This window comes from Anastrepha ludens, chromosome 4 (genome assembly GCF_028408465.1).
Source record: "Anastrepha ludens isolate Willacy chromosome 4, idAnaLude1.1, whole genome shotgun sequence".
In the NCBI taxonomy this organism is placed as follows: domain Eukaryota; kingdom Metazoa; phylum Arthropoda; class Insecta; order Diptera; family Tephritidae; genus Anastrepha; species Anastrepha ludens.
The window spans coordinates 53,612,661-53,638,985 of NC_071500.1; the positions used below are offsets into that span (position 1 = coordinate 53,612,661).

The following is a 26,325-nucleotide window of genomic DNA, read 5'->3' on the forward strand; positions in this document are numbered from 1 at the left end:
AAGGACCTCTAGCTCGAGCTCTTTAAGTGCAACTTTGACGATTTATGCAACATGGGGCCTGGTGTCGTCGTGAAGGAGTATGGTTCTACCATATCGGTTAAGCCTTTTCAGTCGAGTAGCCTCATTCGCGAGGTGTAGCTGGGCAATGTAGAGCTACTTGTTAACAGTAGTATTCTTCTCGAGTATAACCCAGTCCTACCAAACACATATTATGATCTTCGTTGGATGAAGATCCTCCTGGGCTCTCGTCTTTGGCGTTTTTCCCGGAACCACCCACTCCTTTCTTTGCTTCATATTGATGTATTGCCACTATTTCTCATCTCCTGTGGTGATTCTGTATAAAAAGCGCTGTTAATGACCGCGTGTTGCTCGATGGCGGGCGAGGTGCTCAGAAGCAATTCAAAGGCGACTTTCTTTTTTTTTTTTCATTGAGCTCGTGAGCCACTAGGACTCTCAATTTTTCGGTAAATGCCATTGAATGAAGGTGATTAAGAATTGTTTTATGACCGCAGTTCTTTTTTTCCGCCAATTCACGACCAACGATGGTTTGGCGACCGTTCTCCTTCAAAAGTGATTTCAGACATTCTTCATCGAACTCAGAATGCCATCCGCTGTGAGGCGTGCCATCGACGTCGAAGTCGCCATTTTTGAACTTTACAAAACATTTCCGTGAAATAGACTCACCTATGACAACTTCTCCACACACGTTGCAAATGTTCCGGGCTGCTTCGTCAGCTTTTTGCTCTCGATAAAAAGCAAAGAAGAGCAGGTGTCGAGAGTGTTGATTTTGCCTCCTGAGTATTCCATTTCTAAGCCTCAAAACTAATAAAAAATCTACAAAATCCTTAAAAATACAATTAAAATATTGTAGTTTTGTAGAGCACAAAGATTTCTATCGAATGAATACATACCATTTGCCAAACAACGAACAAATCGTTGTAAAATAAGGAAAATATAAAAACGCATTGAACTTATACTAATCCCCGAACCAAATTGTTTTTAATCAACGTCCTAACATATTTGAAGATCTTATAACGAAAGAACGAATAGCAGGTACAAAATTTAGCCTAGGTGGCTGCATTGAGAAACTCTTGAAGTATCATGAAGTGACATCTAAGTTTAATTTTGTTTGTACCAGTTTATTCCCATATTCCACCATTAAACTTGTTCTTAAAATAAAATATGTAGTACTCGTATATGTTTAAATATAAAGCCAATAACTCGTATATTTGCTACCACACACTTTTTACCTTTTCCTACTTCTCACTGAACTTGCAACTTACCCCCCCCCCCCCCTTAAGGAGCACTTCTACACTCTTTCGTACTCAGTGCATTTATGCTTTTCATTCCTGCTAATCTCCAGGTCCACATTTATTGCACAAAAACGTTATTGTTGTTTGGTTTTTTGCCTTTATTCTGTTGCTACCCTTGTGCATTGCATTGGCTTTGCTATCGATGTGACGTAATGCCTCATTGCCATTGTTGTTTGTGATTTTTGCGGTTTGCCAACGCTTGTTTCCTTCCGGCTCAACGCTTTGGTTGCCCTTGGATGCGTTCCATTGTTTTTTGTTGGGGATTTAATGTGTACGCTGTTGTCAGTTTACGCATGAATTAACTGTGGTAATGTGGCATAAAATGTGGTTTCAACAGTAGCCAGGGATGAAAAGAAAGAAAAAATAACAGGGTATCAGTAGAGACTCAAATACCACCCACTGGTAGTTAACGGTTAAATCCATAAATACGATAATAATTTAATTTTTTCAACCAGCATACCAAAATATATAAATCAGTTCAAAAAATATGTACAAAAAATATATGTGTAAGATATAAAGTGAATAGCGAAAAGTGAAAACTGTGGCCAAACGACAGTTCCAAACCAAAAACGAAACCAAAGAAACAAAAAAGAGCAAAATCACCGCAGGTGTCCTTCGCTTGGCAAGGATAACCGCATAATCGCCGCGTAAATTCATTCAAAATGATTAACAATAATTTAGATTATGAGCGTAATAGCAATACAACGCCAGATAGTGTTGCCACCAATACCGCAGCAGCGCATACAACAACAGCAATGCGGTCAACCACAGTTTCGCCAACAACGGCGAACAGCAACAATCAGAATAGCAACAGCAATCAGCCGAGTGTCGACAATGGCAGCTACTTTAATCGCTTCGACAATCGCATCGCCGCCAATTTAGCTGCTGTGCTGACGGGTTCACGCTTCCGCTCGTCGTCCACATCATCGAGTACGTCGTCGGCATCAAAAACCCTACAACGGAAAAGGAATGCGAATAATCTCCACAACACTCAGGGCATCTCGAATTCAAGTACAAATATGAATACAGTTGGCAAAGCTATTGGCAATCACTACAACGGCATTTCCACTTTGGGTGGAAGACATAATCCACCCACTCACTTGCAGCTGCACGGCTCAGTGGGGCGCAGTCGACGGCCGTTGCATTTATTCACGCAAGCGAATTTGAAGTGAGTAGCGCGAAAATATTTGATATTATTTCTTTTATTTTATCTTTTTTGTTATTACAAGTAGTAGACAAAGATATTCCGCGTATTATATATAAGTACAAGTAAAGCGTAGAATATTAAAGCACAAATGCTAAAGTATGGCCTGCTAAGCGAATGAATTGTCGTGACACGTGTCCTGAACATAAAATGCAATGAATGTAGCAAACGTGGCAGAAATGTAAGTTCCAAGGGTAAATTGTTTGAAAGATTTTGAAATAATCGAGGGATTCATGAAGTATGGGTGGTAACCAGCCAAAACTATATGGATGTAAGCTGAAAATACTTGTATAACAAAAGTTTTTTGTTCTTTTAATCCCTTCAGACAGAATATTTTTGATAAACAAGAGGGTGATGTATAGGTATGACGTAATGCAAGCAGTATAAAGTTATTCTCCACATTTTACTCTGTATAGGTACTGTAGAGTATTTGATTAAGATCGTTAGGTCAGACGATATCGGTGGCCTGCGAATGGCGCCGCCATGTAGGTGACGTAACTCTCGAACTACCAATAGAGTTAAATGTCAATACAATCGTCCAATATCGGTGTGCATCTTTAAAGAACCGAACTAAAATCTACATTAAAATATGCCTTTTTCGGCATGCAGGGGCAACTGATGAATTTGCCGTGGCTCTTTGTAACTAAAACTCCATCAATGGCGTTTGTCCACAAAGCTGATTAACCAGAGCCTGATCACTGATGATTACATTCTTTTCGTGGTCAGATGAACATATTTTAATTTTTACCGATTTCAGCGTACTATTTAATCATATAGTTATATTATAATGTTACATACTACTATACTTAGTTACATGATCACCCTATTCCTATATTATACCTACTCTTAATTCTAACTTAATCTTACTCTTATATTTAATTACTTATGCTAACTGTTATTTAAACCAACAACTGTTTTACATACTTTCTCACACTCTACACCCCCCACACGCTTACTCACGCACTCAACAAACACTCAACATACACACAACATGCATTCCTACATTCATTGCTAGTTTTACTTTCTCCCATTCTCATTAAATGTTAAATATTAGTTAAGCTTTAGGTTAAGAAGAGTTTTTGTTAAACTGGGAGTTGAAATAAAGTTCTTGGAAGAAGAATACGTGTTTCACTTCGTTATTGGCGCAGTCGGTCAAAAGCCTAAAAGGCACGGCAAAAATTAAAAAATTATTAAAAGTAGAATTTGTGGCGCAATCAATAAATTAAAACAAACATTCGGTACAAAAAAATAAATTAATAAAAATTGGTGGCAAATAATTCTAAAAGCACTAAATAATCTGAACTTAAAAAAATATTAATAAAAGAGTTTATTTATTGCGTATTTAAAAAAAACAATTTCAGTTCTGAACTTACTTTTTAATAAAACAATTTCAAGTTCCTATTATTGAAATGCTGGAAAATAAAACCTTGAAGTCAATTAAAGGTCACCTTGAAGTCAATTCAAAGTGAGAGACTGGAATAAAATAAAGCCAACTACAACTCCAAAACCAACAAAGCAGCGAGAAAGCAGCAGCGGCGGCATCGGAGAACATATCAGCGAGGGCAGTGGTTGAAGAAAAAGGAAAGCAACAGGCGTCATTCGGCGTAGATTTTCAAATCAACAGAGAGTTACATATATACATATGTACATATTCGCAGATATACCATAAAGTAAGTTGTGCTATAGTGAAAAAAAAAAAAAATTAGAAAGGTGCATACCTACATATATATGTACATACTCGTATAAATAAATATACGTACATATACTTACTTACTTACACATATACTTTTGTGAAGAAAAAAAAAAAACATTAAGATTAAAAAAAAGGAAATAAATAAGGGACAAACGTATATAAAATAAGTATAAATATAAAATGGATAACTTAGATGTAAACACTAAATTTAAGATTATTTCTACAAATTTAAGTAGTATACCAAGCTATGATGGAAATGCAGATGCTCTTTTAAGTTTTGTACAAAGAATTGATTTAATGATACCCATATTAGAATCGTTCCCTATAGAGTTTAAAATTTTGCTTATGGGTAATATTAAAGACAAAGTAATTGGAAGTGCAAGAAGATCAATTCTAATTAATGGCAATGTAGATACCTGGCCAGAAATAAAGAAAATTTTAGTTGATAATCACGGCGAACAAAAATCTGTTGATGAGTTAATTGATAAAATAAGATCTTGTCGGTGTGATTCAACTATAGAAAATTTTTATAATAATCTAAATGCTTTATTATGTCGCTTAAATAATGCTCTGTATTTTAGTAATAACAATTTCTTAGAAATTAATTCTGAAAGTAATGGCAGAATTGCTCTCAATTCTTTCAAATATGGATTACCGGAGCCTGTTAGGAGTATTATTGTGAGCAGGAATCCGAAAAATTTAAAAGACGCGTATGATATAATAAAATCCAATGGGTATCTGAAATATAACAATAAAAAATACTGTGATCATGTTACACATACAACATGCAGCCATTCAAATTTTCAACAAAATAATAATAAAAATAGTATTACAAAATTTCAACAACAATAATGATAGACAATTTCGTAATAGTAGTAGGCAAAACTACAACAGTAATGACAGTAAATCTTACTATAACAAATATAATGGACAAAATTTTAGCAAGAACAACAGTGGATAACCTTACAACAACAATACAACATTCCAGCAGCGTCATGCAAACGATAGTCAAAATTTTTCATCACAGCCGATGTTTAGTAATAGGTATAGCAGACAAACAGGCCGGCAACCAGAAAACAATTTTCAAACAACAAATTATATTGATACAAATAGGATTCCTTACAGTAACCAAAATTATAAAAATACATCAGTTGAACCAATGGAGTTAGGTGTTAACGAGAGTTTTCAAAATTTTCAATATCCCGGGAAAAGAAATTACCCTATATAGTGATTGATACGCATATTAGAAAGCTTAGGTTTATAATTGATACAGGGGCAGAGTATAGCATAATAAATCCTGAAGTATGCAACCCTAAGTATGCTGTTAAGCCAATCATTCGCGTATTAAAAGTTTTGGGAAGAACTGTCTATACGAGTAAGCAATATTCTATACCTTTATTTAAAGAATTTAAAAAACCCAATACTTGTGTGAGCTTTCTGGAATACTCATTTCATAAATATTTCGATGGTATTATAGGAAACAATATTTTACTTTTTTTAAATACAATAATCGATTATCAAAATAGAAAACTAAAAACCGATGAAGCAACTATACCTATATATTTTAATAAAGAAGAAGAGATTTTAGAAAATGAATATTTAAAAAATGGAAACTTAGAAATACTTACTTATGAAGATAGAATAGATAAATCCTCCAATGATATTTTTGCTAAACATTTAAATATAAGAGACAAGGAAATACTAAGTACACTTTTAAACGAATATCAGGATATATTTTACAAAGAAGGAGAAAGCTTGCCCTTTACCAAAGAAATTCAACACAGAATAATAACAAAAACTTATATCCCAGTGTACAGTAAACTTTATAGGTATCCGGTAATACATCGATCGGAAGTAGATCGGCAAATTCGTGATATGCTAGCTCAAAAAATAATTGTACCAAGTAATAGCCCATATAATTCACCTTTATGGGTTGTACCCAAAAAGGCGAATAGAGATGGGGCACCGCAATGGCGAGTTGTCATTGATTACCGGAAGCTCAATGATCAAACAGTCGATGATAAGTTCCCAATTCCGAATATGCAAGACATATTCGACAAATTGGGAAAATGTTGCTACTTCAGCACAATTGACCTAGCAAAGGGATTTCACCAAATTGAAGTACACCCTAATGATAGAGCAAAAACGGCTTTCTCAACGGCAGATGGCCATTATGAATTCACCCGTATGCCCTTTGGCCTTAAGACAGCACCTGCCACCTTTCAGAGGTTAATTAATTATGTTTTAAGGGAATATATAAATAAAATTTGTGTTGTTTACTTAGACGACATACTTATATTTTCAACTAGTTTTGACGAGCATATAGTCTCAATTAAGAAAATATTTAATACTCTACGAGCGTCGAATTTAAAAATTCAATTTAACAAATGTCAATTTGCTGGCTTCACAACAAAATTTCTGGGACACATTGTATCTGAAGACGGTATAAAACCGGATCCTTCGAAAATAACGGCGATTAATAATATGAAACCCCCAACTAGTGTAAAAGAAATAAAACAATTCCTTGGTATGACAGGATATTATAGAAAATTTATACGGGACTACGCAAAACTAGCTTACCCAATGGTTCGATTTCTGAAGGCAAACGCAATATTGGATTTTAAAAATATAGATTTTTTAAAAGCTTTTAATACATTAAAAACTCTAATTACCAATGAACCTGTCTTACAGCCACCAGATTTTGGTAAAAAATTTGTGCTTACAACTGATGCATCTCAGTTCGCTATTGGCGCGGTACTAAGCCAAAAAAATCACCCTATATGCTATGCATCTCGCACTTTATGTGATCATGAGATAAGATATTCAACTATAGAGAAAGAAGCTCTGGCTATGGTATGGGCTGTAAAGCATTTTAGAACTTATTTATATGGACGAAAGTTCATCATCCAAACGGATCATAAACCGCTTATTTGGCTTCACAATCTAAAGGAGCCTAATATGAAATTACAAAGATGGAAAATACTTCTAAATGAATACGATTTTGAAATAACGTATATTAAGGGAAAAGATAATAACGTGGCAGATACATTAAGCAGATATTTTGAGCAGTATAATAAAAATAGTGAAGTAGCTAATTTGTACAATAATATTGAAGGCAGTAAAATGGAAATTGATGATGAAAAGTGTGATAATTTGGATTCAATGTCTATAGAAGCAGCACACAGTGCTCTTGGGGATAATTCAAAATATATATTTATAACAGAAAAAAGCATTAATTATTACAAAAATCAGATATATCTCAGTTACGGTCAACGTGAACAGTTTTTTATAAAAATCGTTAACAAAAAGTGTCAGACTCATATAGTAGTAACGAAAAACTCGAATTTAAAAGATATCATGGAAAAAGTCTTGATAAACAAGGGAATTATGTGCATTTTTTGTGATGATAATGAACTATTTATAAAGTTCCAGTATATATACGTAAATTTTTTTGAGAATAATAATCTTACTTTGTACAAATCAAACGTTGTTTTAATAGAAGTTACGGATAAAAATGACATGTTAACAATAATAGAAAAAGAACATATTCGAAATAACCATAGGGGAATACAGGAAGTATATTCAGAACTAAAAAATAAATACTTTTACCCTAAACTATATAAAATAATAACGATTTTTATAAATAATTGCTCTATATGTAATATTGCTAAACATGACAGAAATCTTATCAAAATTCCATACCAAATTTCTGAAAGTCCATCACACTTTAACGATATAGTTCATATTGACATATGGTTTCCCTGCAGAAATACATTTTATTTAACCACAATAGATAAATTTTCTAAGTATGCGACATTTCACAAATTGAATGATCGAAATTGGATATCAATTTTAGCAGCTTTAAAAGAGCGAATTTTATTTTTAGGCAAAATGAATAAACTTATATTTGACAACGATCGTTGCATACTTCATAGCGCAGTTAAATTGTTTTTAAAAGAACAGGAGTTTGATACGCACACAACGACACCATATCTTAAAACCGGAAACTCAGACATTGAGAGGTTACATGGCACACTCAATGAGCATCTACGAATATTAAAAGCAGATAAAAGTAATACAACATTAACCTTGGAAGAAAAATTATTCAAAATTTTTGAAACTTATAATAGAACTATACACTCAAGTACGAAAAAAAGACCAATTGATTTTATAATTAAAAATTTTAGTAAAGAAGAAATAGAAAATTTGAGTAACGAATATGAAAAGCGTAAAATACAAAAAATTAATAAATTAAATGTGGATAGAAACTGTGAAGGGGAGCAGTTGGAAAACATAGTCGTCAATAGGCAAATAGAGAAAGCTCAGCCGAAGTATAAGAAACTTGAAAGTCATGATCGTCAAGGCAATTATGTTGTCGATACTTCCAATAACCGAAAAACTAAATATTATAAGAGTCAATAGAAAAGAAAATACAGGTTTACCAATGATAGTTCAAATTGATCTTGCATTTATTCACCTAAAGAAAAAAAAAATAAAAATAAAAATAAGAAAAAAAAAGACAGAAATTACGTGCGTAAACAAAAACAAATATGCACTTCAAAATAATTCTATTTTTGTAAATTTATTAGGTACTTATTTGCGTGGTAGCAAATAACTTAAGGGTGGAGGAGTTATATTATAATGTTACATACTACTATACTTAGTTACATGATCACCCTATTCCTATATTATACCTACTCTTAATTCTAACTTAATCTTACTCTTATATTTAATTACTTATGCTAACTGTTATTTAAACCAACAACTGTTTTACATACTTTCTCACACTCTACACCCCCCACACGCTTACTCACGCACTCAACAAACACTCAACATACACACAACATGCATTCCTACATTCATTGCTAGTTTTACTTTCTCCCATTCTCATTAAATGTTAAATATTAGTTAAGCTTTAGGTTAAGAAGAGTTTTTGTTAAACTGGGAGTTGAAATAAAGTTCTTGGAAGAAGAATACGTGTTTCACTTCGTTATTATATAGCCTAACAGCTGGTAATATCGATAACTATGGTTTGACAGCTGAGAGTAGCATTTCTGTTCAGTAAGGTTTGGCAGATCATCATGAATCGTTTAACGTCAGAAACACGCGTCCAAATTGTGGAAATTTAATTTTAAATAAATAAATCCGTTCGCGAAGTTCATAGAGCGAATTGTTGGAAAACAACCAGTTGGCATCTGTCCTTCGTCTTCGTGGAAAATTTTACCTAAGGATCTTGGCTTAGGTGCCTATAAAATATAGCTCGTGCAAGAATTGAAGCCAATTGATCATCGCTTGCGAAGCATTTTAGCTTGTTGGGCTCATTTGGATTGATTATTTAGATTTATTGAGATAAGTACCAAAAAAGTATTCAAATATCAGAATAAATGCCATTAAATTATATGCCAGATTATAATGGAAAAAAATCATTCAAGCAATATTTCTGTTTTGTATTATCATTTTATGTTCACAAGCTATTAAAGAAACATCCGATATTACAAAGATGTCCGGTGTATACTATAGCTATCCTAGCGCACATGTTGAAAACCTACAGGGGTTATTTAATTGGCACTTATGCCCTTTACCAGGTTTTTGAATGAGCTTCTTATTAAATTTGCAAGTGCTTTGATGTAGTTCTTCAATTTTGCATCAACTTCGAATGATAGATATTTTTATGAAAGTAGTTAAATTAATTAAATACACTCTTCACAGTGTCAGGTAATGAGTCCCACACTCTAACAGCGTTAATGAAAAATAATCTAGGTAATGTTGTTTAATTATATTTTGGAGCGATTGTGAAACTGTTGTGTCTTCGAGATTTTGCTGGTATCAACTTCTCTAACATTAAGTTTCCACATAAATATGCAATTTTCAGCAGACAGATAATTTTCAAGACAAGTAGTAGTACTTTGTACCTTTGCTCGCCAGGCAGAGATATGCTCGTATCTACCAGTCATTCATGACGCGTTGCATTATTAAACGCTACATTAAATTTCTGGTATGTTATTGAATACAATTCGCTATATAAAACCTCAGAGTAGACAATGAGTGGCATAATTACTTGAAAAACTAATTTGAGTATCGTTTTAACATAATTGGTAGAAACTCTCAACCTGTACTTCTCACATCCCTATTTATATGGTCAGATTCTTTACCTTATCCGTAAAACTAAGGAAACTGATACCTATCCGCAATTTAGAGGCGTTATCAACATACGCTACACTATTACATATAGATAATACAAATAACTTCGACGCATTCAAACATAGAAGAGGTATCATTAGCCTAGGCACAAAAATATCAAGCAAATCGTTGTATATTTTGAAACATATAGTAAATCCTCAACGAGACTAATATGACTGGACAACTACAATTATATATCATCAAACGGTAAAATTATCATTGACAAAGAGGCGGAATAGAAGTTCACCAAGGATATACCCTTTTAAATACCAGTGCGCTCAGTTCTAGGATGATATGTTAATACGCTTGTCTTAACCGTCTGCGTTCTAACTCCAAGATAGCTGGCCGTGAATTTCACCATACTACATTTGAAGTAGAAATAATGTTTCATCTTCGAACACAACAAATTGTGATCCCCTGCGTCAAATGTTTTTGAAAAGTCAAGTAAGCAAAAATGTGGCATGTCACTTAATTCTAATATCATCCAGTATTTTAGCCATTGCTGGCGAGCAAATACATATCGCACCCTAAATACAAAAGGGTCACAACTTAAAAATTTCCACACAAGATTATAACAGTCCTACCAAAAAACAAAAAAATTATTTTTGCCATATGTCATCCGCGGACCGTTTTATTGATAACGTCTCGTTAATACATATTTGAGCAGAAGGTACATTTTGAGTTGTGATCCTTTTGTATTTAGGGTGCGATATGCTTGAAGCGAGATTGTAGTGAGGAGAGTAAACGGTTCTGTTGCACAAATGAAGAAATTTGCGTGGCCATCAAGTTTCACAAGCCTTTGCAGAGCTTTTGTAGGTCTGTAGCCCCTAGCATAAATAGTATTTATCTTTTCCGGACTGCTGGGAAACATGAACTGGTAAAACAATAGTTTATTACATTTGCAAGATGCTCTCTTATATCCTGGATAACTATTCGAATGAGTTTTAGATTCTATCAGCCCCTATAGCATTAGACTTAGTTTAAATTTATTAATTTTAAAAGGAGATATTTGTATACTTTTAATTTAATTTAGTTTAAATAGTTTATTAACAAAATGTACGTAAATATCCATAAATCAAGTAGAAAGCATAACAAGACAAGATACAATATAGGATAGACATTAGACTAGGATATACGATACGACAATATTATGTAAAAGTTAATGAAAGAATGAATAAAGAATATTCTTCAAGTTGTTCTTACTTAGAACTGAAGTCCAGATACGAGCAGCATTGACATAAAGCTGTCTTGCAGAGTGAATTGTGATCAAAAATGTTGTAAATTTTCTGTTGTGATTAATAAAAGGAATATTTTTACATAATCTGCTTAAAAGAACATAGATGTAGTAAAAATAAACCCATTGCTAAAGCTTTCAAGCCAAAAATGTAGGACTGTGAGTCAATGCCAGGGAAATGAAATCCATGGACTCTTACTCTATAAAAGGTTCACAATTTTATCGTTTACCCATTGAAAACGTCAACAGATTATCTATCTTGGAAGCCAAATCATACTGAAGGTGAAGCAAAATACGGTATTGGTGTCAGAACCAAAAAAAAAAACCAAGGCAGTCTTTGCAAGCCTCAAAAGGAACTGGTTTTCCAAGCTGGTGATGCTACAAATTTTAAATCCTTACTGAATGGATGTGAAACGTTTTAGGGGTCTGTATTTGCGGCATGGAAGTTGCAAACATTTGGTCATCCGATACCTTAGAACCGTCCTGGTGACCTGACAACTGGATTTTAATCGAGCAAATCCTTGATCGAAGCAGACAGAGACTAGTAGGCACTGAAATACGGCAGCGGAAATGGAAATGGATTGGATATACAATACCCAAGTCAGCGACCGACATAAGTAGAATGACACTGGACTGGAAGTCCCAAAGATCGCGCAGCAGGGGACGCCCTAAATGATCTTGGCGACGTTACTTATATATTTGGGTGTTTGGCCAAGCTCCTCCTTTTTTTTGTGGCGAGCATCGTGATGTTGTTCCACAAACGGAGGGACCTAGTACAGGTTAAGCCGAATTCGAATGACAAATGGTTTTTTGAGAAGAGCTTTTACATGGCAGAAATACACTCGGAAGTTTGCCATTGCCTCCCTAGGGGCAACTGCTATTAGAAAAAACGGCGGGCACTTTAGCCGTAGTCTTTATGAAAAGTTTTTAAAAATTGACGAATCTCTCTCATGAACTCTTATTAAGACGAAAGCGAAAAGTAGACAACATTGGCTATCATTTGAAGCGACTTCAAGTAGTAACAATAATAATAATAATAAGTAAAATACGTTTCATTATTATTAGGTAAAATTTGTGCCGTTTCATTCAATACCATTTTGTTATTTTGAGAGTAATTTCATTATATCTGTACCATGTAAATACTCGCCTATATTGGAAAAGAACTGGGAAACAGATTATCTCAATTCAATTTCAGAACTATTTTTTACCTTCTTTGCTTTTATGATGAAAAGTCCCAATTTTGGCAATAGCTCCGATCTTGATGAAATTTTTCGCCCATTCTTTCATTTTCAGTTGATCTTGGATAGAATTTTATAACATATACTTCGAGTTCTGCAGCAGTAAGGGGAAAATATCACGCACATGTATATATAAAAATATATATTCTAGGAATCGTGCATTAATCCACCAAAATTATTACCACCAAACTTAGAACTGCTCTCTCCCCTTTTTAACAAACATTTTTGCTGACTTTTAATGCAGGATAGATTGAATTAAACGACTTACCACATATCGCACCCTAAATACAAAAGGGGCACAACTCAAAATTTTCCACACTCGAGCTTGACTTGTTTACAGTAACACAGAAAACAAACTATATGACATATCACGCTGAAATTTGCCATGTAAGCTTGTAACAGTCCTACCAAAAAACAAAAAATTTATTTTTGCCATATGTCATCCGCGGACCGTTTTATTGATAACGTCTCGTTCATATTTGAGCAGAAGTACATTTTGAGTTGTGACCCTTTTGTATTTAGGGTGCGATATGTAAATGCAATTCTTAAACGCTCACATAATACCATACAAATAACAACACAAAGCTGCAGTAAACAGAACTAAACACCATCATACAATAAAAAAATATATGAGACACAAATTCCAATGCAACCCTCATTGCGAGCAAATATATGCACATACATAAATAATCGCAGAAACTACAAAAGCGTACATGCAGCAGCCCACAAACCCACAACTTACATATGTATATATAATATAAGTGTATATATTGCACATGTGCTTTGAAGTTTATTGACTGCAGTTGTCAATTTCGATTATCTTCAAATGCTAAATCAAACAAAACAAAACAGAAAACAAACCAGCGTAAGGACACCGAAAACACTTATGCACTTTTTAAGCGCAGACTTTGGCTATGCAGACGACCCAGACACATGCGTGCACAACCACCACGATGACAGCCAAAACAGGAAACTACACACCACAAACATTTACGCAATTTCCTGCACACAATCCGGCCGCAAACCCACACCCATGACCCCCATCTCAATACTGGCAAAACTTCACTATAAATATTTAACTGCGCCATTATACTTAGTCACTAGAAGTCAACAAAATTTTCTTATATTCAATACAATATTCTACTTCCTTCAACGTATATATGTACATACATATGTACAATTTTCTATTACTAACGGTCTGCTTCATATATTTCTTCTCCCCTTTTTACTTTTTATTGCATGTCCTTTCATACTCGATAATGATAATATAGCTGCAATGACAACGAGAAAGCCGTACATATACCACCCAGCTCGGACGAAGACAACTCACCCACAGAGCTGAATAATTGCAAGCGTTTGGCCGACAAACCGCCGTTGGTAAGTACAGACACTTTTCAAAAATGTATAGCTTATATGCGCACTCGTCTATTGAATATGTTTGTAGTTCAGTGATGTGGTCGGTATGAGCTGGAACTGAAAGGAGAGAAACAATACAAAATGTCTATGGAAAATACAAATCACTCAAACAAAACAAAACGAGGCAAGCAATAAGGGGGTCGCATTTCTTATTGAAAAAATATTGACAGCTGATGTAAAATAGCACACCAATGCATATATGCGTATATAAAAATACTAGCACTAGTATATCACCGAAACACGCCACCATATAGAAATCAAAAAACTAAAAAACAAAAAAGGTAGTAAATTGCAAAAGTTTTGCTTTTTCGCTATTATTTTTGCATATTTTATGTGATATTGACGTTGATAAGGGTGACTACGCGGGGTTCCGGCGCATTTGGTTGTCACGCCAGCATTAAGGTGCAGTCAGACATGACAACGAAAGTGATTCTTAAGCTCACTCTGCCATCGAAAATGTTTACTTACGCTGTGAAGAGCCAAAAAGTAGTTTGAGAAAGTTATTTTGTAGCTTTGGAAGAAGAGGCAATTTGAGCTTCGATTTTGGGCTCGTTTAGTATTTTATTTATAAAAGCACAAGGACTCGGTGTGAATATAAGGTCGCTTGCTGCTGATGAGTAGATCATTGTTATTGTTTTTAATTACACGGGATGTCTATAAATTATTTGCTTCGCCTTTTGGGAAATACTATTGATGAAAAAAAAAAAAAAAAATTACGGTCATCACTTCCAGAACGAAAACTGGCATAGCCAGACGGAATTTATTGGAAAATTTGGAAAGTTATTTTCCACTTGGTAACAATGTACAGGCAGGCTTTTATTCTATGATACAATATTGGCTAATCGATGTGGAATATTAATAATACGATTGTGTGCGGCGTTTACGTACACCGGTCGGCCCTTCTCCGTTTGTTGTAAATTTTGTCTATTTGTATTCCCTGCAAATGTTGTGAATTTATTTAGATACATATTCTTTCTCACTCTCTCTCTCTCTCTCTCTCTCTCTCATTCTCTCTCGCGTCTCTCCCTCTTTCTTTCTCTGAAATTTTACATCTATTGTGTACTAAGCTATACGCACTTTTTTTTTTTGTGTTGGATTGATTGAACGTTACGTTCATTTCGCTCGTTATTCCCTTGCATAGCGTCTCAGAAATGCTATTGTAAATTAGCATAAGTCTTCGGCAATATCTGACTAACATGATTTACGAATACAAAACTAGAGCGAAATGTCACGCCTAAATCAGAAAACTCTTTAACTTTAAACAGAACAACAATTGGCAGATTAAGGAACAACATTTAGAGGTTTTGCAAATGTGACATGAAAACATTTCTTTATATTAAGTAAAAGCTTATTGTACACACTCCAAGAGACGAGTTTGTTTAAATCATGCTGTACTAAAGAAGCATCCGATTACTTCACTAAACATTTTCAGACCACCAGCACAGAGTAATAACCTACAATAGTTAAAACAGACCCCAATGCCGCTTATTAAAAGGGAAAATAAAATAGGACAAAGAATACTCCCCTGTGGCACACCCGGAGAGTTTACACATATGTAGGAATTAGTACCTTGAATTTGTACAAACGATTTTCTTTCGGATATATTTTTTCATATGACTGGAAAAGTTGTGGGAATCCCAGTGTTACATTTTCAGATATTACTGAACTCTTAATGAAAGAAATATGAAAAAAATTTGGGGAAATATGAAAAGAGTTGGGGTGTTTTTCAAAAATGCCAAACCATTTTTTTCGCACACACAAATCATTTTTGGGTTTCAACTGCATTTTATTTTCGTTCGAAATATGTTTATCCTGAAAAATCCAACAAAAAAGGAAACAAATAAATCAGTTTTCGCAAAAATGTCGAACAAAAAATATTAAATTATATTTAATTTTATTATTAAGTACGCAACTAAGTTCCCGCTGTTTGTCAATAGATGCTGCCAGCTATGTGTACTAGTCGATTCCATCATAACCTAAACGTCATAAACCAAGGTTAGACATATCGAAAACAAACTGCTTCGACACATTAGTCATTTTGTTTTGGTATCATATATACATACTTTTGGTTTTGTGAAAATGTCATTTGCGGGAAGTGTTGGTTTTCCTCTTTCATTCGAAAAAAACGGCGGCTGAAGCGCATCGAGAGCTACAAAAAGTTTATGGAGATGCTGGTTTAAGGGAAACATTGTGCCGAGGTAGGTTCCGTCGCTTCAAAGACGGTGATTTTAATGTTGACGACCATCCGCGTGAAGGAAGGCCAGAAACTTTCGAAGACACTGAATTGTAGGCATTGCTCAATGAGTATTCGTGTCAAACGCAAGAAAAGCTTGCTTCAGTTACCCGCCATTTCATTTCCAAGTGTTTTTTTCATCGCATCGTGACGGGTGATGGAAAGAGAATTCATTACAGCAATCTAAAGAAAAGAGAGAAAGGGGACTGCCCGGTATTCACGCTGGGATGTATTTGGTGCGACCAAATTGGTTTTATTTATTATGAACTGTTAAAACCAAGTGAATCCATCACTGGGGATCGGTGTCGACTACAACTGATGCGATTGAGCCGAGCACTGCGCGAGAAGCGGCTGCAATACGCGGAGAGGCATGAAAAAGTGATTCTACAGGAAGACGACGCTTAGCCTTACGTTGCCAAAACCGTTAAGTTCAACGTGGAAACACTGAAATAGGAAATCCTACCCCACCCATCATATTCTCCGATCGATGGCACATGGTCTAGCTGGCCATTCATATGAAGACATCAAAAAATGGCTTGATCCGTAAATAGCCTCAAAATATGAACAGTTTTACCGGGACGGTATACGAGATCTACCAAAAAGATGGGGAAAAAGTAGTAGCCAATGATTCAGTTGTAACCATTTTCTCAGAATAAAGTTGTATTTTCATCAAAAAAACAGCGAGAACTTAGTTGCGCACCTAATATATTTAATTTTATATAAATACAATTTTATTATGAAACATAATTTTTTACATTTTTTTAAATGTATATTTTTTTAAAATGGCTTTTTATAAATATAATATTTTTGTTAAAAGTATGTTTTATTCTGGAAAATCAATTATTTTATTATTTTTTATTATTATTAATATAATTTATATATTATAAAAACTTTTAATTAAAAAAAATGTATACCAGAAATTTTCAGCATTGAATAAATTTTATTATTAATTCTTTTTAAAATTTTTTTCAGTTTACTGCTTATTTTACCCAAGTCTAAAAATGAACCAATTTGTAGAAAAATTTACGACAACGTCTAAAATACTTGAATCACTTGGCGCAAAATCGCACACTTTTCTTACGATATTGAAATTTCATTTGTTGGGTCGTCTTGCAGATTGACAATTAAAGAACTGTGCTATATTATAGATTTTGCTTTGAAGTTTTTGATAAATAGACAGCCAGGTATGCAGATTAAATGATCTGCTTTTGCTAGAAACAGGTTTTAAAGACGAACTTATTCAAGAATGATAGATTTACAAGGTTTGGCTATTAACTATGGTGAAAAAGATAGTTGTAAGGGAGCTTCGACTGCCACGCCCCAAGGGATTCGGCAGCCAAGTTCTCCAGAATCATTTCGTATGTGTTGACACACTCGTCCAATCAGTCGTCGTTAAGATTGCAACGAATAAGATTCTGTTGCTTCTTTCGTATATCTCAGTTCTTTTGGTCAGCTCTCCTACGTCAGCCCATCAGCTAAATTGCCAAATTCGCTCTGAGCCGAACAACAGTATGTAAGTGAGCACTCATTCTTAATTATTTTCACCATAATCTTATCTTAACCTCGGCATCGGTCACCTTTAGTCCATTAGCGGAATTTTCGCCGTGGAAGTTGATTTTTCCGTCTGTCAAGTGAAATATTACTTGATTCCCCAACTTGGCGTTGAAGTCGGTGGCCATGATTTATATGTTGTGACATCGGCAGTGCTCATAGAACCTTACCTTTATCTTTCGCTAGGTAAAACCATCTTCCAAGGTTGAAAGTTTCAAGTTTTGTCATAAGCAACGTAAGCAACTTTGCATCTACTTTCTTGAAAAGGCATTTTTAGAGCTGCAGATCGACGTTTAAAATATGTCTTGAAACGAGTTTTCGTAAATTTTATAATTAAATAAAAAGAAAAGGAATTTAAACTTAACCTTAAATGTGCGCGACCCTCTCACCATTTTATTATAATTTTGTACCAAAATCGAATCCTCTCCATTGTGATTCATTTATTTTTTGATATCAAAATAAGACAGAAGATAAACAACAAAACTTTCGAACAGGCAACGCAATTTCGCTTTTTACATTCTGCGGGACGTGATGGCTAATTTGTAAATGACCTTCTGGGAAATAAGAAAATACTCTCGCAAAGCACTTTACATGCTTCGCGTCTTTGCCCGTGCAATTGGTATCCGTAATTCTCCAGTTCCATAAGTTTGCTGTGAACCTTTGCTCTTTTGTAACGTCTGACAGCTCCTTTACTGTTAATCGATACAACGAACTTTGTGTGCGCTATCGCCTAGAGAACGGGATATCATTTGCTTGCTGCCACTGCAGAAGCAAATTTCGTAGCAACAGAAAAACCAAAGCAGTTGGCTAGCATACGCTTGTACTCGTACTCGTAATAGCAGAAGCATTCGTATGTATGAGTGAAAAGTTCTTAGGTCTTGTTTTCTCCTAGCTAAGCAGGCTTTGGTTGGCTCGTCTCATTGACATGATTTTAATATCCAGAGGGGATACAAACTTTAATTTAACTAAAATTGGTTCTTTGCTTGAACGATTAAATTGGTTTGCGTGGGAATATTGACTGTAATCGCACCAAGGGATTTTAGTATTTGGTTTTAGTTAAAACTTTAGAGACATATCTTTTTATACCCGCACGCACTTGTGCACAAAGATATTATAATTTTGTTCACATAACGGTTGAGTGTAATAGAATAAATGAATCGAAATAGATATAGACATATCTCAGAATGATGAGAGAAGGCAATTTGGCTATGTTTGTTGTTTCGTCCACTCGCCCGTGTGCACGATAACTCGAGCAAAAATTAGTTGATTTAAATGAAATGTGGTACAAATATTACTCTTCATCCGAAGTAGGTAGGTTGGTTTGGAAAATGGGCGAAATCATTCAATAACCACGCCCACAATCCATACAAAGATACATTTCATAAAGCGACACAAAGCGAAATTGCTTATATTTGGGCTGCCACGCTCAGTTTTGTGTAAGCGCGTATTTCTCGATAACTTAGCTAGGCTTTGTCTTACCCAAATTTAGTAAGCCTTTTGCTTCCCCCACACTTAGATCCGGCATAAAATCACGCCCACTTTATATAAGATCCTCTAAGTCCTAGTCGAAGCATAGGGCGGCAACCGAAGTTGATTGTTCTACGATATGCTATATTGTGTTCTAGATAAATAGGTTTATAGCCTTTCTACCCTAGCTTGGTGTTAGTTGAACTGTCCGCACGTCCAAGCAGATGTTCGTCTGTTTTGGTCCGCGAAACGTATTTTATTTCCTCATTTACCGCCGCCTAGAGACGCGTCCGATGGAAAATAGACAACTCCACAATCCACTTTTTATATGATAATACAAAATTTCCGTCGGTCCGTCCAAAATTAAATTTTACTAAAATATGCTACATAAAGTTCAGTCCGGCCCGAATTTAGTATTTTCTTACTTTTTTTATTATTTTTGGGTAGAGTTGCTCAAAAAACACAAATTTGTGACATCTGGCATATCTGTAATATAAGATATAAATTTAACTTATGTAGGTTACTTAAGTTTTAATACACTGATTGATATTTGTTTAGGACACACTCTCAGATCTGTAAATGCCGGACAACTCTGATGAAAACCACGCTTACCGTTCTGGCTCTTGTAAATGTTTTGCTCACCAACCGATAAGACCGTTGACCACTCTCTCCGCCGCGCAGTGCTCGGTCACATGGTTTAGAACAAATTTACGGTTTTTAATTAAGAAAAAGTTGTGATATTTCTTGACAAAGCAAAACTTAATCTTATCAAAATATCTTGATATTTTTGTATCCATCTAAGCTCGAATGAACTATGTAGCGAAAAATTGTGACCTATTTCATTGTAAGCGAGGTATTCCTTCCTAGCCAGCTTATGCAAGTTTTTTATTCTTCAACAAAAATGATAAAAAATGAGTCACATACATTTTTTATCATTTTTGTTGAAGAATAAAGAACTTGCCTAAGCTGGCTTATGTAACATATTTAATATCTGTATTTCTGGAAGTATTCCGTGTCAAATAAGGTTAGAGTTATTTGCATATAGCTGCCTAATCATGTTTTATTAACGGATGAGCAAACATTTGGCACCTTAGTCAAATTAATGTATTCAGAACATTACAAAATACAAGTCGACTCCTCAAAAGTGATTTTATTCAGCTTAGAAGTATTCCCCATGAAGTGCTTCACGCAAACGTTTCATAACATCCAAATAAAAGTCCTTATTAACTATCTGACCTTCTGCAAAAAATTGATAATCCATAAAAACCGTGAACATTGCTTTCCTTTTTGACTGAGGAGGACGTGGTGCCTTTTTTGGTCTTTCGGAGCTTTCCACTCACTCGTCTGATATCTGGATGGCATGTCATACTTATAAACTCATTATCTGCAGTAATGATGAGTTTGATGATTATTAGAATGGATTCAGCCGTGGAAATCACGTATTTGACAATAAAAACAACAATATTTTTAAAGTAATTGGATTTAAAAATGAATACCACGGTTGTGTATTAGAGGGTTAAAAGCAAAATGTTTTTGTTTTCTATCTACTTTCACACTCAAATGTTTCTGAGAATCGCCTATTTTATTTTGCAATATCTTCTACTTACATGGTGCTTATAAGTGTGCTTAATTGTCTACATACGACTTAGGCAAGAAGTTGCTGGGGCTATAACTTTGTGTCGTTAGCATCTTGTGTTATATGACATGCGTTACAAATTTTAAATTCATGAACCCCCGAGACGCTTCGCTCGAAAGTGGAAATAAAGCAAGTTTTTGCAAATAAGCTGAACAGTACGCCCAAGGCCACAATTCAAACAAATATATCAACAGTACAATAGGTAAATGTAAAACTATGTATTAGGTATGTGTTAATACACCTGTGTTCAAAATAATAGCAGAGAAACGAATCAGTAAGTTTTAACTTTTTTTTTTTGTTAAAGTAACAGATAGGCCGAAAAGTCCCGGGCCTAACAAAGAAATCACGTTTATAGCACATTATCGTTCCGCATCAATGTAATTTACATCAAGAACAACGCAATCATTACAGCACCCCTGTAACTTTTGAATACCACTTTTGTAGATCGATTTATCTTTTGCCTCAAAATAAGCCTCGGTTTCAGCGAGCGAAATTTCTTACCGGCGAGCATTTTTTTAGGTCTGCGATCAGCCGGTAGTCGCTGGGACTTAAATCTGACGAATACAATGGATATGGGGGCCATTCGAAGCTTAATTGATGCGTGATTGATGCGACACGGTGTGTTGCCTTGATTAAGCAAAATAGTGAACAAACGCGGCACTCTCTTTGAACAGAGAAAGAACTATGAGAAAGAGTCAAATGCCCATGCAATATAAGGTCACACGTTTTTTTGATATCTTTACGATGTCAACTAACACACGCAACTTCACTTTTCAATTATTGAAAACAGCGGAGCATACCTGATTTTCTTCAAAGGGGGTTTCAATAACTCGACTGTGGATCTGTGAACTTGGTCAATGGTTGAATGCTTTGCGCGAAATCTAAGTTGGCGTGTAGGAATTATATTTCTCTGTTCAATTACGTTATTGAGACGCTTGGCAATTCATTTTTCCATTAATTTTGAAATCAGAGGCAAGAGAGATATGTACTGATATGTTCTTGTATCGTATGCTGGTTTTGATGACTTGTTAACCGTGATCACCTCAGCTGTTTTCTAGTAGATGGGAATGTATTTTATTTCGAAAGTGGCATTCATAATTTTTGTTAAAATTGATATAATATTTTGAGTTAGTTGCCTTAGGCTTTCGCTGGTTATTAGATTGAAGCCAGGCGACTTTTTTATTTTAATTTTATTTCTTCTTTTACTCCAGCATTCGTTGGTAGAGGGATTTCAGGGTTGTTATTAGAATGGCAAGAGGAAAGTCCAAATTCGGCTACACTTGGGGTGGCGTTTAAAAATATCTTCAAGACACCCCGAGAACGTATTGGCGTTTTCCTTGTTGTTTTTAGCCCTTGTAGTACCCCTTTTGTTTATTGGTAGGAATTGCACTGTCGGTCTTGTTTGTTGCCACCGTCTCCATACTTTACGTGTTTCTTCAACCATTGTTTTTATTTCTTTAGTGTATTTTTGATCTGCTGTAGGTGTTCTTTTTACTTCACACTCTGAATAAAAAGTTAAAAATTTTCATGGCAATTTTTTTAAATTTTTTTTAAGTTTGCTGGTTTTTAAAAATAGTTTGAAACTGAAGTGAAGAAAACACTTTTATAAAAAAAATATGAAAAGAAAAAAATATCTATAAATCAACTGTTAAAACTTGGTAATTCATCGCGCTGCTAATGTTTTGAACACAGGTATATATAACTCATGTGCGCATTTTGGAAAAACTTTTATCAGACTAAAGTTCTGTTTTATCCAAGTTCATTGGCGTGAGTGAGTTTTCATATTCATACACCACATTTCGCATAAATAATTGCAAACTTAACGCAATTGTGTTATGCTTATACGCTGAGTCACGTGTTGGGGAAACATTTGTCACGAATAACCCAAACCGCTTGTGAAACTTTTCCCCAATCACGTGTTGACGATAGTATAAGAATTTAAATCGACATGAGCACTTATAGTAAGGAATTTAAAGTTCATAAAATAATATGAAAAAATGTATTTTGCCGTTGTTCTAAATATATGAGTAGGCGAAATAAGAGTCACCAAGTGATATTCATATAAAAACATTGTTTGCAAAAGTTTTTATAGGTAGAAAGAAAGGTTCTTCAATTGCAGTTCACAATTCCAAAAATAGATAGGCAGATATTTAAATATCTTCCGCTGATCTGAAAGGGTTGCATGTATTCCGCGATTAGTTTCAGCTTGAATCCGACAGCAGAACTCCTGAAAGTACCCCGTACCTGTGTTAGACACTTTTGCATTTCACAACGTGAGATATAGATTAGGAAAGCTGAAAGAATCGTGACTACCTAAGATTAGCAGGAATGTAATCCTTGAACAGCAGTTGACAAAAAGCTGTAAGAGACTGGTTTTAGCGGCAGTGATTATCCAGGTAGAGCTCTATAACTTAAATGAGAATGTTCTTAAGTGTCAAGGGCGACTTTTCCGGTACCGTGCATAATTCATATGGCTCAGCACAATGTACTTATATCTATAGTATACTCCTTATTACAGTTGAGCTTCAAAGCTAAAATACAGCCGGTCTGCCAAAAGAACTGTTGCAAGGGATCTGAACAAACTACAACACTACTATACAACACAATTCGGATGAAATAATTCTTAATATTTTTAATTTTCATATTTTTAATTTAATGTCTTTTCAGAAATCTAAGCTAAATAAATCAAAATAAGATCGAAAGTGATCACAAAAAAAGAGCTGGCATATTCGCTACTAATTTAATTTAATCCATGGCTTAATATGACCCAGGTATAGGTATACTATATGTACTATATATACAAGAAGTATGTAATTACGGGAGTTATAAAAATCAAAATTTTATAAAAACATTATCTCCAAAGATGTGGGACTATCACCTGCTTGGTGTGCGAGTCCACTTGTGAATATGAATGAATATCAAATTGTGCAAGATCTTTTTAATAACTTTCTCTCCTTGGCAAATAAAACCCCTTGCAAAACGACTGAGTGTACTTGTGCGATCGAAAAACTAATGAGAAAAAACTATCTGCCGTTCAAAATTATCATCATACTGCACCTTCACTTATGAGAAAACATGAATACGAACTTTATAAATCAAAAATCATCTTAATAAAAACGCGCTTAAAGCATTTAAAGGTGTAATGTATGTTCAAAGCAGTCATTAAAACGAGTATAGAAGGAAAACAAAATTTCACAAAATACAATGAGCGCATACGCAAATAGCTTTACAAACAGAATAATGAAAATAATTATCACTGCGAAAAAACACGAAGGCGAATCTATTAAAGGTGACATCAGTAGACCAGCTGAGTTGCCGTTTGCTTTCGCCGCGCTCACTAAGATGTCAATACAAATTGAAATGACGAAAAACCTTTCTATTCGCACCATCGTAGTATGCTTCTATCCCCAACATTTTTTAAACTCATCCGCCGGAATCGCGTTCAGTTTGGCGGTCACAGTTTTTTGGATCGCCTCGATGGAGTCGAAACGCCTCCCCTTCAGCTTTCTTTTCAGGCGCGGGAACAAGAAGAAGTCCCGCATTGTAATAATTTAAATTTAACTCTTCACTGATCTCATGTAGACTAGCACGACGGTTCACATCTTCGTCTGTTTGCGTCGTCGAAGGCCTTCCAGATCGCTGTTCGTCTTCGACGTCGTCCCGGCCTTCCTTGAACGACTTGGTCCCCGTAAGCCTCCTTGAGTAGCCCAATGGTTTCGGTACTCGTTTTGTTTAGCTTTACGCAAAATTTGATCGAGTAACGTTGCTCCAACGATTGCTGCATTTTCGCCACTGCAAAATCCTAACACACTTTTAAAACAGATTTCACGCGCGGAACAATGTTGACTGCACCCTTTTAGTGGAAGGGGAAGGTCCAACAATAATTTTCCCCCCCCAGCCGATTAGGTTGATCGCTTGGCAGACGCTCCGCGAAGGAAGGCTCATTACTTATCAATCAAACCCTGTACCCCACGAACTTTCTAAACCGCGAATGTTTAAATAAAACAAAACATAGTTAAAAATTAGGTCAATTTATTTTATCTTCTTCAATATATGACTCGTCTGAAGCAATAAACATGTACCAACGTTTGACCTAGTGCTCCATGCACCCCTGGTAGGCCGACGAAGGGATGACCTTCCGCTCCTTCGTCGCATTCTCTTTGATCTCCTCTATCGACTGAAATCTCCTTCCACGAAGTGGTAGCTACAACTTGGGAAACAAAAAGAAGTCGCACGGAGCCATATTAGGTGAATACGCGATGGTATTTACTTGGTGTTTGGTCAAATGATCCAGCACAATTTGGGATCGGAAGGTACTCATGGTGCACTACGCCTTGGCAATCGAAGAAAACAGTCAACATCACCTTTCCGGCAAGTTTTGATACAATTCGTTATTTTAGTCTAGTACCACCACCTTTTATGAATTCGCTTTGATTTCAATAAAGACAGACGCATGAAAAGGAAATCACGAGTTGACAGTGTAAAGAGTAAAAGGAAAATTTTCTGAACACAAAGGAGACATAAAATGAAAACAGCACACATTTCGCTTGCGTAATGATAGCTATAAATCTTCTTGCAGCGGTCGTTGCGACACACGCTCTACGACTAGGAAAATAATTCCAGCTGATGCCTAGAAATTCCTCTTTTTCTGTTGGCACATGTGTATGGATTGCAGATATTTACGTACTATATATTCTGAAACTAGCGGTGTCAATTTTTTCGATTTTCACGATCCAAAGACCTTCGGGATATCATTTTTACAATACCTGGATCATAGGGTTTGAATATACATTATTTAGCATATAATACAATAAAAATAAGTGAATAAAAAACAAAAGACAAAAGTGTGTGGCGGAAAATTAATCACCTTATCGGAACTAGACTGCCGCAGTATACAAACAGGCATATACTGAAGTGATGTACTGTCTAAATAAAGATTTGCAAAGCTCAAAATAATATTTTTTTACTTACTAAAATAAAGGTATTCAAGGACAAAATAGAATGATTAGTAATTGAAATTTACTGCGGAATTTGGTTTGAGCTTGAAATGGTAAAACCAGAACCTAATTTTACTACAGTAGAAACTCGATACTTCTATATCTTTATTTATTTTTTTTTCCTTGTTCACTCCACTCCCAGACTCAGTCTTACGTTGGTTTC

The 26,325-nt window shown here is 35.0% G+C and overlaps 1 protein-coding gene across 1 annotated transcript in view; it reads left to right on the plus strand.

Annotated features, from left to right (window-relative positions):
- The first annotated feature begins 1,774 nt into the window (after positions 1 to 1,774).
- Positions 1,775 to 26,325, plus strand: part of LOC128862374 (EGFR adapter protein) — a 50,011-nt gene continuing 25,460 nt past the window's right edge. Inside the window, exons 1-2 of the mRNA XM_054100954.1 lie at positions 1,775 to 2,481; positions 14,134 to 14,239. Of these exons, the coding sequence (XP_053956929.1) occupies positions 1,976 to 2,481; positions 14,134 to 14,239 (612 nt within the window). The 5' untranslated portion in view covers positions 1,775 to 1,975. The remainder of the gene's footprint in view (positions 2,482 to 14,133; positions 14,240 to 26,325) is intronic.